The sequence below is a fragment of the Malaclemys terrapin genome, chromosome 6, assembly GCF_027887155.1.
Source record: "Malaclemys terrapin pileata isolate rMalTer1 chromosome 6, rMalTer1.hap1, whole genome shotgun sequence".
Lineage (NCBI taxonomy): Eukaryota > Metazoa > Chordata > Testudines > Emydidae > Malaclemys > Malaclemys terrapin.
In genome coordinates this window covers 1,363,035-1,376,391 of record NC_071510.1, presented here as the reverse complement: position 1 = coordinate 1,376,391, position 13,357 = coordinate 1,363,035, and the positions used below count along the sequence as shown (strand labels likewise).

Below are 13,357 nucleotides of genomic sequence, written 5' to 3'. Positions count from 1 at the left end.
CGAGTCTTCATTTATTCACTTTAAATTAAAGTTTTGCGTGCCGGTAATACATTTTAACGTTTTTTAGAGGGTCTCTCTATAAGTCTATATTATATAACTAAACTATTGTTGTATGTAAAGTAAACAAGATTTTCAAAATGTTTAAGAAGCTTCATTTAAAATTAAATTAAAATGCTGATCTTACGCCGCCAGCCTGCTCAGCCCACTTCCAGCCTGGGGTTCTGTTCACCTAGGCTGGCAGCGGGCTGAGCGGGGCCTGTGGCCGGGATGCCGGCTGGCAAGGGGCCGGCAGCCAGGACCCCAGACCTGGGGGGAGGTGGGTGTTCAGGGGTCAGGGCAGAGGGCTAGGGGTGTGTGGGGGGGGTGGTGCAGGGCAGAGGGCTAGGGGTGTGTGTGGGGGGGGTGCAGGGCAGAAGGCTGGGTGTGGGGGGGTTCAGGGGTGATGGCAGAGGGATGGGGGCTGTGGGGCTGCAGGGCAGAAGGCTGGGTGTGGGGGGAGTTCAGGGGTCAGGGCAGAGGGCTGGGGTGCTCGGCTTATGGGGGTGCTCCCAGCCCCCTGCCCTGAGCAGCTCATGGCAGGGGGCTGGAAGGGATATGCCCTGTTCCACCCCCTTCCCCAAGATCCCGTCCCTACCTCTTCTCTGCCTCCTCTATGGAGCGCGGCTCTGCTCCGCTCCTCCTGCAAGGGCCATCAGCTGATCGGCACAGGGAGGGGGGGAGGAGGAGGGGCAGGAAAGCACCATGCTTGGGGAAGAAGTGGGGGAGGGGGGAAGCTTGGCTGCCGCAGGACCAAGCTTCTGCCTCCTGCCCCCACAAGGGAGAGCGGTGGGCGGGGGCGTTGAGTGGGGCTGGGGGCCGGGACCGAGGTAGGCAGCAGCGTGCCGTGTTTGGCACGCGTGCCGTAGATTGCTGACCCCTGGTCTAGACCCTTTATTCCTCCACTCACAGGCACCAGGGTGGATTTGATTTAAATCACTAGTCAGGAAGACTCGATTTAATTGGGGTTTTCTACATAAAAGTACATTCTTGTTGGCTGTTATAACCTTAATACATATTCTTCACAACTCGGAGATAGATGTAGGTTTCATTTTTAGAAGGTACACACTATACATTTTTAAACAGTGATTTATTTTAAAAAACTTTTTAGATTAGTTTTACAGCTATATCTGGAAATGAATGATTGTTTGGTTATTTCATTTACCAAAGGTAATTGAAGCAGATATTTATGAAGTCATTGGGAGGTGAACTATCTCCAGTTCAACAGGTTAATCATTAATATTTGGAGGATTTTCTTGCCATGCTGTATTAGGAGGAGAACATCACCGGACAAACATTTAAATTGTTTTATTTAACTAAAACAACAATGTTAAGTATTCTGGATTTTTTTCTTCAACAGCAAACATATAATATTTTAACAAAACGAGCATATGTCCTTCGCTTTTCACATTTATCTCCAGACTTCTCCTTGTCCAGATCCATTCCACCCCCAATTCTATTCACTGAATTTTTTGAAACTTTGTGCTTTTAGAGAGAGGTAAGGGATTGACTCTGTGTACACAAATTTGCAGAGGGACAATAGAGTTGAGGTCTGTTATTTCTCACCTCTATATATTATTTATTTGTTTAAAAACATTTTTGCTGTTAACAAGCATGTTACCTTTGGAGACACAAATTCACAGTTTGAGAACTGTAAAACTAAGCATCTCTGATGGTATCTTCTAGACTCAGCACTGAGTCCCATTGGGTAGATAGAAAGATTAACCCAAATAATCTATACAGAAGCCTGTGGAACTCCATAAGATTGGGTCCCTAATCCATGAACTGTTGGAACTCATTTTATATAACTTTTCTTAAACATTACCTGAATATATTGTCTCATACTATAGAGTTAGAATTTATAATCCCTATTCCATGATGAGATATCTTTGAGCTATAATGTATCTTGATTTAGATAGGTTTTTTCCTCAAAAAGCACTTTATAAAAAAGCAGATTTTTTTTTTAATCACTGATTTTTATCCACCCTGAGAGGCACACACCTTACCATACCACAACAACCATCTATTGCAACCGTAGCTCTGCCCCCTTTGCTCTTGGGCACAAACCCCTTTACCTGATTAGTTTTAACCCTCCCCAAAACACTAGTACTTGGATGTTTGGTGTAATAGTGTTGGGAGAGGGTAGTTTACTAAAGGGCTGTGTGCAGAAGGATGGTTGAAGGGAGTGCTGGAAGGCTGGCGTTACTAGGAGATAAAGCTACATGCATGGTATACAGTAGCTGTGGTATGGTAAGGTGTGGGCGTGTGGCAGGAAGAGCAGAGGATATGTACTGCTAGGTGGCTTAACTTTTCATTGTCTTACTTTTGTAGGTTTGTGTCTGGCATGGTGTTGGTGGGTGTGTATGTTGCAAGCATGGCTGCTACACAGCAAAGTTTTTTGTATGTTTCCTAGGTTTTTTAAATAGTTAATTAGGGAGGAGGGTTGGACTAGAGGTAGGATCAGCGGGGTAAGGCAAGTGCAACTACAGTCAGCCTGTTTGTCATTTCTTGTGTCTCACATGCCAACAGCTGGGCACCAGCCCTGCTGTAGGATCACATCTGACAGAAGTGTAACTCCTAACAGAGAAGGCCTTGTGTGCCCACGCTGGCTGCCTCCAATCGGGCTTGTGTCTGCAGTGCATAAACTTCCAATTAGAACAAGAATAAAAGCTAAACATTTTTATTGGGAAAAAAAACCCCACCACCCTACTTGTTGCACAAGTTCTAGTCAGAATCCACTGCCTTTGCCAAATATGGAGTAGATGCCGTGTGTAAGAGAGTGGTCAGCAGCTAAAAGTAGGACAGGAAAGGAAAACCTTACCCAGAGCCCAAATTTAAAGAAATCCTATGAAGAGAATTTCAGAAATCAGATTAATTCAGTGACACTGCACACTGCCTGGTAATCTGCTTGCAGAAAACAAGGAATTTATGCTCCATTTTAAACCCATTCCTAACTGTGGAGTGCTCTCAGGTAATTCCAGAATTTGTGTATTTTAGGGTATGAAATAATATTGAAAATTTGACAGAATTGGTCAGCCCTGGAATGGGGAGGGAAATGCAGCCTGTTTCATGATAGATCTGTCACAGCAGAGTGCAAGGAGAAAAACTTCTAATGGCAGCTACTGCACTGGGACGATTCTGAATCTGAACCTGAAATTGTAATAGTGATTCACAAATATGAAATTAATCTGAAATTTCACCAGAAACATCATCTTCCTGACTCAGACTGGTGCAGTGGTGTAATGCCACAGTGACAGGCTCACTATATGGGGTTTGTTCTGGTTTTATATTAACCTTCGGATGTAGCCCAACTTGAAGCTGCTTTTTGTGCCCAGTAACAGAGAAGGGAGAAAGCAGGCATACCACACAACATAACTATTCTTGTGTGTAGCATCCATACGGTGGACCCCTCAAATCAAGCCCATCCCCTCTCCCACATCAGCTAGAAACTTCAGCACTCCATTTGCCAAAGTCTTGTTTGAATGCAAACTGAGTAGAGTCATGCAGGTGCCTCTTAGATACATGTCCCACAGCGTTAAATATTTCATGGGGGTAAAAACACCACCTCCAGTGCTATTCTAGTTTAGCTTTTGATCCTGGATACTCAACTTAGTCCTGGCTATCCTGTTAATTTCACTTGATTTAAGGGGAGTACTTTTTCTAACTAGTATTTTGGATGTCCCTCAGGTGTGGAAGATTCAGAGTGGGCAGTGTCTGAGGAGATTTGAACGAGCACACAGTAAAGGTGTCACCTGCCTCAGTTTCTCTAAAGACAGCAGTCAGATTCTTAGTGCTTCTTTTGATCAGACAATCAGGTAAGTTATACATTTGAGGGCTGTAATGTACAAGAAACTCTAATAGAAGTTCCAAGTATTGTTTCTTCAGTCCACTTGCCTTAAACTCTTGGATGTTTTTAGCTTACATGAAAGCTAGTCCTTAATGTTTTTAACATTAATAAAATTACTTGGCTCTTTCCTCTTGAACAAATAGTTTAAATTTTTGCCCTTTCAATTTTTGTAACTTATTTTTGTGTTAACCTATTTTCATTCCAGTGTTCGCAGCAGGTGCTAGCCATGATGTATTGTTTTATGTTTGTTTAAAAGCATTTCTGTCCTCAGATTCAACAGCAGCCATTTCAGTACTTTTACACCTGTCATATATCCCAGCAAGAGAGGCCGGCTGAGCAGCGCTCATTGGCTTACATTCAAACTTTAGAACAACTGTTTCTGAAACTGGCTCCAAGGCCAGTACTGCGACCTGATGGTCCCTGCAGATAATGGGATATGGGGCCGTTCTTGAGCACCAGTTCTGATTAAACCCAGTCACTACCATTTGACAGCTGCCGGTGGGTTATATGTAACAGTGGTCATCTCAGTTCATTTTCCTTGTGGATAAATGTAAAGTAATGCACATTGGAAAAAATAACCCCAACTATACATACAACATGATGGGGGCTAATTTAGCTACAACAAGTCAGGAAAAAGATCTTGGAGTCATCGTGGATAGTTCTCTGAAAATGTCCACGCAGTGTGCAGAGGCGGTCAAAAAAGCAAACAGGATATTAGGAATCATTAAAAAGGGAATAGAGAATAAGACTGAGACTATATTATTGCCCTTATATAAATCGATGGTACGCCCTCATCTCGAATACTGCGTACAGATGTGGTCTCCTCATCTCAAAAAAGATATACTGGCAGAAAAGATTCAGAAAAGGGCAACTAAAATGATTAAGCGTTTGGAACGGGTCCCATATGAGGAGAGATTAAAGAGGCTAGGATTCTTCAGCTTGGAAAATAGGAGACTAAGGGGGGATATGATAGAGGTATATAAAATCATGAGTGATGTGGAGAAAGTGGATAAGGAAAAGTTATTTACTTATTCCCATAATACAAGAACTAGGGGTCATCAAATGAAATTAATAGGCAGCAGGTTTAAAACAAATAAAAGGAAGTTCTTCTTCACGCAGCACAAAGTCAACTTGTGGAACTCCTTACCTGAGGAGGTTGTGAAGGCTAGACTATAACCGAGTTTAAAAGAGAACTGGATAAATTCATGGTGGTTAAGTCCATTAGTGGCTATTAGCCAGGACGGGTAAGGAATGGTGTCCCTAGCCTCTGTCTGTCAGATGGTGGAGATGGATGCAGGAGAGAGATCACTTGATCATTGCCTGTTAGGTTCACTCCCTCTGGGGCACCTGGCATTGACCACTGTCAGTAGACAGGATACTGGGCTAGATGAACCTTTGGTCTGACCCGGTACGGCCTTTCTTATGTTCCTTCTCCACAAAAGAGGGCTCCAGGCAGCTGCAGCCTGAGGAGAGTTTAAAAGGTTCTGTAGGGTCACTTGTGTCTGTGCTCCTAGCAGCAACTGCACAGAAGAAAGGCTGTGGCCATCGCGAACATGTGACATCACACCTGCCACAACTTTCTATAACCTCCCTCAATCAGTGAGAAGCGCCTTGCCAACAGAGTTCCATCCTCTCTGCTTCCAGCAGGAAGCATTGTGAGACCCCCACAGACACCTCCAGGAAGCAGCTCAGACTTTAACACCCTGTCCCAAGAAGCAGCTCCTCACTTACACCTTCTAGGAATTAGTGGAGTGGAGACTTTCCCCTACTGCAGGAAGGGCTGCACCTCTCTTACCCAGTCCCAGACAGCCCAATGCCCCCATGACTGCTCTTGTTCTTGGAGCAGTGAAACTGTCCTCCTCGGAGAAGGCTTGTGCATGCAGGAGTTGGGCCTACTAGATTATGGGAACTCACCCTCGTAAGGAAGAAGTGACCACAAAACCAACCTTTTTCAAAAGTAAATGGCAAATTCCCTCCTTCAGCTTAGCCTTCTCTCAAAGCTTCTACCACACGTGCGTGCTTTCACACCTCATAACTGCCCTGTAAATTAGTCAACCTAGTTTTTCTAGAGCCTGGGAATGAAAAGAGTTTTGATTTTTTAATTAGTTGGTGGTTGCTTAGATGCTAATGTGACTGGGGCCATGTAAGTACCTAGATTAGGGGCTGGTGTCCATGTTACCAAAAACCTTAAGCATCAGTGGAATTCTCTTGGCAGTGTTAGTTGAGAGGTTAGGCATGAACTGTCCTTTTCATGCTCAGATTACTCCCTTCAGAACAGAGTTCTAGCACATTGTACTGCTTCTGCTGCCTAGGATAAACAAGACTCCAGGGTTCTCAGACTGGTGCTTTTCGTGATCGCTAAATTCACCTTAAAACTAAAACAAAAATCTGTGTTCCCCTGCCCATTCTTAGGGTTTTGTGTATACCTGAAACTACCTTTAACTAACTTTTTTTTTTTAATTGATTAGATTTCAAGTTGATGATGTCCCTTTACATTTTTCATGGTTAGATATTATATTTGGGGAAAGAGGTTTGTGATGACAAATGTGTTATTCTAGATGCAGTTGTGTTAGCCTGTTTTATTACTTGCTCTGTACATCAGACAACAAACTAAATTCTTCCTTTATTTTACATCTCTGAATTGTACCTCTCTAGATTAATGATTGTATTACCATGTTTTTTTAACTATTGTAACAGGATTCATGGCTTAAAATCGGGAAAAACTCTGAAGGAATTCCGTGGTCATTCTTCATTTGTTAATGAAGCTACTTTTACACAGGATGGTCACTATATTATCAGTGCGTCCTCTGACGGAACAGTGAAGGTAAAATGACCACTTGCTTCTACGAGCCATGTATGGGATTGTGGTGTTCTGTTCTGTGTGTTGTAGCAAACTGGGGCATTTATTCTTAGAGATAATTTCCCTTAAAGGTACTTTTATCATAGCCAGGGCTCAGGCTTTGTCATTGGGCCCATGATATGTAGATTCCTGGATGCTACAAGGTGGTGTAGGGTCTAATGTATTCATTTCCTCTCGTTCAGAGAGTGATAAACACAGTAAGACAAGTCTGGGTGATTTTAATAGCACTAGCATGGCCCAGACAGCAATGGAATCTAGATTTGATTACATGTCACAAGGATTAGTGGAACCTCTACTGCTGAGACTGGACTTGTTGACACAGCAAAGAGGGAAGGTCTGTCACCCGGACCTTAGGTCCTTTTCTGGGCTGCATGACCTTTAGCTTTGGTAGAAGAAAGACTTTTGAAGTACAGAATGTACTGTCGTATTGTAGAAAAGAATTCACATGGATGTGCTATAGTCTTAAATGGAAAAGGTTTTCATTGTGGATTTTCTTGTATAATGTGGATTCTTATATAGCTCCAATTATATATTAGAGTATTTATTGTATGTTAAGAAGACACCTCTTTCATTATCTTCAGTTAAGTTTCATATCTTAGCCTTATCAGAATGTCATGTACCTGTAGAGGGGAAAATCCATTTTCCTAATGATATGGTTAAGAAGTTTTTAAAAGACCCTAATAATTTATATCCTCAAGTAAGAACTCCTGTGTCCTCCTGGGATTTGAGTGTAACACTAGCAAAATTAATGAGACCTCCCTTTGGGGAGCTGTTCTTCATGTCATCTATCTGTAAAAACAGTGTTTTCAATACAGTCACTGCAGTGAAATGCATAAGTGACTTGCATGCATTAATGGCTGATCCACCATTCAGTGTTTCATAAGGATAAAGTTAATCTTCACATTCATCCTAAGTTTTTACCAAAAATAGTCTCTTGATTTTCACATAAATTAATTGTAATTTTACCCGAAACCCCATACTCATAATGGGGAAACTAAATTACATGTTAGATGCGAGGAGAGTGTTATGTTTTTAGTTCGACAAGACTAAATAGTTTAGACAGTCTTCAAGGCTGTTTATAACTTATGGACCAAAAAACAAGGGAAAAGCTGTTTCTGAACAGACTCTTTCTAGATGAGTTAGGTATTTATGAAATTTATAAGTTGAAAAGATTATCCATTCCTCAAGGCATCAGAACTCTTTCAAATAGATCGAAGGCAACTTGCATGACTTTATTTGGATATGTACCTCTGGTAGAAATATGTAGAGCAGCAACCTGGAGTTCTGTCCACAGCTTTACTAAACATTAGACTTTAGATTTGAAATCAAGATCAGATGGAAAGTTTGGTAGGGCAGTCCTGCCCTCCTTATGTGACAAGAACTCCAAGTCCCGCTTGTGAGAGGGAATATGCATAGGACGCTTAAAGGAAGAAATGAAGATTGCTTACCTATAATTGATATTCTTCAAGATAGACTCTGCATATTGACACTTCCCTCCCCCCCTCCCCCTTTCCCCACTACCTTGGAGTTAGTCCTGCTTACCAAAGGGCTTGGGCAATAGAGTGCCACTCTCCTTTTAAACCCTGGCCCTAGAATGTCTGGAGTTCAGTGAAGGGAGGTATGTGGAGGTGCCAACTGCTACCATGAGTAGAATTTTACCATTCAGCCTGCACTGGTCAAAGCACCCCCTGAGTGGAACTGTTCAGAATCCATCTCAAAGAACCTCAGCTACAGGTAAGTAACCTTCATATTTGGATATCTTTCTAAATAAACCTGTTCTTGTTCACCCTGTAGTTACTAGGATTGATTCAGGAATTGCTGGATACAATTTTCAGGCCACTGCTATACAGGCAATTGGCCTAGATGAGCATAATGGTCTTTTCTGGCCTAAAAATCTTTGAACCTATTGAATTACTGTTTTTGGTGTTCATTACTCTTTTCCCTCTAGTTTCAATAGACATTTTTTAAATGCTGAAAGCTGCGTCCATAGTATCTCCTCCAAAAGCGTGGTGTCTTTTTAATTAAAATGCAGAAATGTGCCTGATCATAAAGTGCTTTCATTTTGTATTCTGCTCAATAGATTTGGAATATGAAGACAACCGAGTGCTCCAACACTTTCAAATCTCTTGGCAGCACTGCAGGAACAGACATCACCGTGAATAGCGTGGTTCTGCTGCCTAAAAATCCAGAACACTTCGTTGTTTGCAACAGATCAAACACAGTGGTCATCATGAACATGCAAGGACAAGTATGTGACCCCAGACATGTCCCTTTGAAGCAGCTAGGAAAGAGCTTAACAAGTATTAGAATCAGGAAAAGATTTGTCACCCTTCCAAGCAGTGTAGTGGGTGAAATCCTGATCTCGCCTTTTAGTGGTAACTGCTGGGTACTCTGCCCTTCTGAAAATCAGGCTGATTATTTAGGCAACTAAATTCATGACCCCAGTATCTAATCGAAGCTAACTTTTTTAGAGTAGCGCTGTTGCTGTCACATGTGAATCCAGTTAACCTTTCTTTGGGTTTTATAGATTGTAAGAAGCTTCAGCTCTGGTAAGAGAGAAGGAGGTGACTTTGTTTGCTGTGCTCTTTCACCACGTGGCGAATGGATCTACTGTGTGGGTGAAGACTTTGTGCTGTACTGTTTTAGCACAGTGACTGGCAAGCTGGAGAGAACTCTGACAGTGAGTACTTGGCACAAGCTATTTGAAAGTAAACATGAAGTAGAATCTGTGTTCTTATCAGTTCTAGAATATTCATGCAAACATAAATTCCATAGTGACCACTTACAGTAACTCCTCACTTAACGTCGTCCCGGTTAACTTTGTTTTGTTATGTTGCTGATCAATTAGGGAACATGCTCGTTTAAAGTTGCGCAATGCTCCCTTATAACGTTGTTTGGCAGCCGCCTGCTTTGTCCCCAGCTTGCAGAAAGAGCAGCCTGTTGGAGCTAGCTGGTGGGGGCTTGCATCCAGGGTGGACCGGCAGCCCCCCATCAGCTCCCCTAAGTTCCCTGTGTGGCAGACGCCCAGCAGGCTATCAATTGCTGGGCAGTTCAGCTGTCGCTCCTGCCCTCTGCCTTGGAGGTGCTCCCGGGAGCCTCCTGCTTGCTGTGCAGAGGGCGGGGAAGAGGGGTGCTAATGTCAGGGTGTCTCCCTGCTCCATAGAGTGGGGGGACATGACCGGGCTCAGGACGGAGGGACCTTGCTGGCAGCAGCTGCTGTCTCAACTTGCTGATCTACTTAAAAAGGCAGTGTATATAGAGTGGAGTCAGCGTACTTAAAGGGGCAATGCGCGTCCCTCTCACACACGGTGTACGTCTGTCTCTCTCTCATATTCATATATATATACACACACACACACACACACACCTACCTCTCTTTCTCTCTCTCTCTGCCATGCTGTGTTCCTCCCTCCATTTGTGCTGCCTTGCAGAGTGTGAGGCTGTCTTAACAACATGTTAACCCTTGAGGGCTCAGCCGAGTGCTAGTTCATCATTTAGCAGTGAGGCATTCCCTGGGTAATATCCCACCTCTGACTCCACCACCTCAATCAAGCTTCAAAAAAATGTCACTGGAACCTTAAATTTCCCCCCCCCCCCCCCCCAATTTACATCAATGCTTATGGGGGAATTGGATTCACTCAACATTGTTTCGCTTAAAGTAGCATTTTTCAGGAACATAACATTGTAGTTAAGTGAGGAGTTACTGTACTCCCATGACAAGCGCCCTCAGGTGGTGGTTGTAAGGTTGGTCCTGAGTGCTTAGATAAAGGTCCGGGTTATTTTGAGAAAAATGAGTTTAAAAATAAAAATAGATAGTTTTAGCTAGAATGTAGCCACAAACTCCTTAAAAGATTTTTGAAGTAGTTGTGATTATATACTGTGATTTAACCCTGCGCTTTCCACAAGCTAGTGGGAGTGAAAGTGCACACACTTCTATTACAGTTTGTGTTTGCACCCACATTAGGGGTGTGGCTCTTCCACTTTGTATTCTTAGTGGCTGGGTTCCATAGAATGGCTCTTGCTGTGGGTGGGCGCTCAGATGTAACCCGGAGAGCGCTAGCTGCTCTAGAGCCACACCTGGAGTGGAGAGGGGAATCGGGCTAAACAAGGTCCTTGACTGGGCTGGAGACTAGGCACAGGGCATAAGCTGTGGCAGAACAGAGCAGGACCGTTCCCCACCATACCCTAAGAGTAGTTTGGGATAGCTCTGGAAAAACAATCAGTCAGAGTCTAAAGTCAGAAGGGGCCATTAAGATCCGCCAGTTTGCTCACCTGCATAACATAGGCCAGAGAATTGTACCAAGTGATTCCTGTACCAAGCCTTTCATTGCTGGTCGATCTAGAGTAGCTCTCTTAAAAAGATCCAGTCTTGATTTGGAGAGTCCCTCCCACCCAGCTAAACTGCTCCACTGGTTAGTTACCCTCCAAAACAAATTGTGCTTCACTTCCTGTTTGAATGTGTCCTGCTTCAGCTTCCCGTCTGCAGTGTTACTCCTCTACTGTCAGAAAGTTTACCCACCCTGTTCTAAACCATGATCAAGTTATCTCATAACCTTCTGTTGGATGAGCAAAAGAAATTGAGCTACTTAAATGTCAGACCATTTTTGCCCAGAATGATCTTGATCTTAATAATGGAATGATTTGGACTCCTCAGACTTTCCAGAGACACTGAAATATTGTGCATTTTAAGAAACTATTTTTGGATGAATAGTAACTTTTTTTTTTTTTAATTTCCAGACAAATACAGTAAAATGGATTTAAGGTTGAGAGTACATGTAATGTAGTGTAAAATACATTATACAAATGGTGTAATGGTCTCCAGACAAGCCTTATAAACCCAGAGGTTACAATTTATATTAAGGTTCAATTTATAAATAGTTTATAAAGGATTAATAAATGATAGTTGCTATAAGCACATTACAGCTATGAATAGTTATAAGCACACCAACAGAAGAACAGATTTAAAGATTATTATTAAAGCTAACGGTTAAATCATATAATACACAGGTTAAGGAAAGAGTGTCTGTACATCTGGGTATAGTGCATAAATTATCTAAAAGTACAAAGTTTGGTTTAAAACTCATAAAATACATGTTGTACATAATCTGCAATAACCCAAATTTAGGCTAATAAATTTAATGATACAGTTTAGATATTAATATCCAAATGTTCAGGTACATCACTCATAAATGTTTATACTAGGAGTTGGTTGTGGAAAGCAAATATAGTAGATTGTCCCTCAGTAATCGAGCATTTAGAGAAGTATTCCAGTTACTTTCCTGACTTTGCTTCTCCACGACACTCCAGCTCCTCTCTCCTGGTATTGCCAATGTCCAGTGATGTGTTCTAAATACATGTCCCTCGACTACCTGATGGCATCCAATACCATGAGTTGCCACATCAGCCAAGCATAGCGCTGACAGATTCCGCATTTCCGCAACACTCGCTCATTACTGGGGTCCCATGCGCCCAGGGCTGCAACAGTCATTGTGTGTGTTTGAACCTTGTAACCCCTAGCTCTAAAGACGTTGGCAAGAGTGGCGTATTTCTCCACCTTTCGAGCTCGGGCGTTGCAGAAGCCCAGGGTCCTGTTCTCAATGGCCACGGTGATGTTCACACCATGACGATCTGGTCGCAGTTGGCTGTCCATTCCAGGGATGGCTGAGTTCACGGCCACCTTCCCCAGAGGTGGTGGGATGGCTCTGACTAGGCAGTCTTGGATGGCGTTGTCACAGCTGCCTGTCATTGGTCTGGAATGGGGCTTGCAGCTACACAAGATGTGGGGTGAGGTCTCGTTGGCATAGCCACACTTCCTGCGTCGCTTGGCCCTAAATTACTGACATGCACTCTGAACCTTTACTCATCTTACTGTTGCTTTTGCCTGAGAATATTATTTGGTTTGAGGTGATGTGTAGAGAAGACTTGCATCAATTTTTTTTCTGTTTATCCTGTAGGTTCATGAAAAGGATGTAATTGGCATTGCTCACCATCCCCATCAGAACTTGATCGCTACCTACAGTGAAGACGGCCTCTTGAAACTTTGGAAACCATAACTGTTTTTAACTAGCTTTGGAGCATGCTTCTTAAATGAAGGGCTGAATGTGTTTGTTCATGATTTTATGAGTCCAAATATGCTGAGTATAATTTTCAGTTCAGGAGCCCAGAACTGTTTTTCAGTACTTGGTCTAAATTAGCAGTACAATGTCAGTGGATAGAACACTTTCATTAACCCTGTATCTGGGTAGTTAAAGCAGTTTAATTGCTGTAGAAGTGATTATTCTGTCTTGTGAAGTCTGTACCTTTCCTTTGTGCTGTTTATAGATGGAAAAACAACCATCAATTTATAAATGATTGACTTTCTAAAATGTGTAGCAGATGGCTCATTTCTTTCTTTCAGGGAATGAGAATGGAATAAACAGGAGGAGAGAGTCTCCACCTTAGCAAAGATGGATTCTATTGATCCTAAGCTACCTTGCTTTTTCAGGACAAAAGTCTTCTAATACAGTGGGGTTTTCTGCTGCCTTTATATTATACCAACTATCTAACTTTGATCCTCATTTAACAAAGTATCCTTCTGGCTTCTATGCAGCAGAACCACCCACAGACAGCTTACA

The 13,357-nt window shown here is 42.7% G+C and overlaps 1 protein-coding gene across 1 annotated transcript in view; it reads left to right on the top strand.

Moving 5' to 3' along the window:
* The window catches only part of SMU1 (SMU1 DNA replication regulator and spliceosomal factor), a 28,198-nt gene extending 15,090 nt beyond the window's left edge, over window positions 1-13,108 (top strand). The window contains exons 8-12 of the mRNA XM_054032875.1: window positions 3,724-3,851; window positions 6,581-6,707; window positions 8,824-8,991; window positions 9,271-9,423; window positions 12,698-13,108. Coding sequence (XP_053888850.1) covers window positions 3,724-3,851; window positions 6,581-6,707; window positions 8,824-8,991; window positions 9,271-9,423; window positions 12,698-12,796 — 675 coding nt within the window. The 3' untranslated portion in view covers window positions 12,797-13,108. The remainder of the gene's footprint in view (window positions 1-3,723; window positions 3,852-6,580; window positions 6,708-8,823; window positions 8,992-9,270; window positions 9,424-12,697) is intronic.
* Window positions 13,109-13,357: the final 249 nt, after the last annotated feature.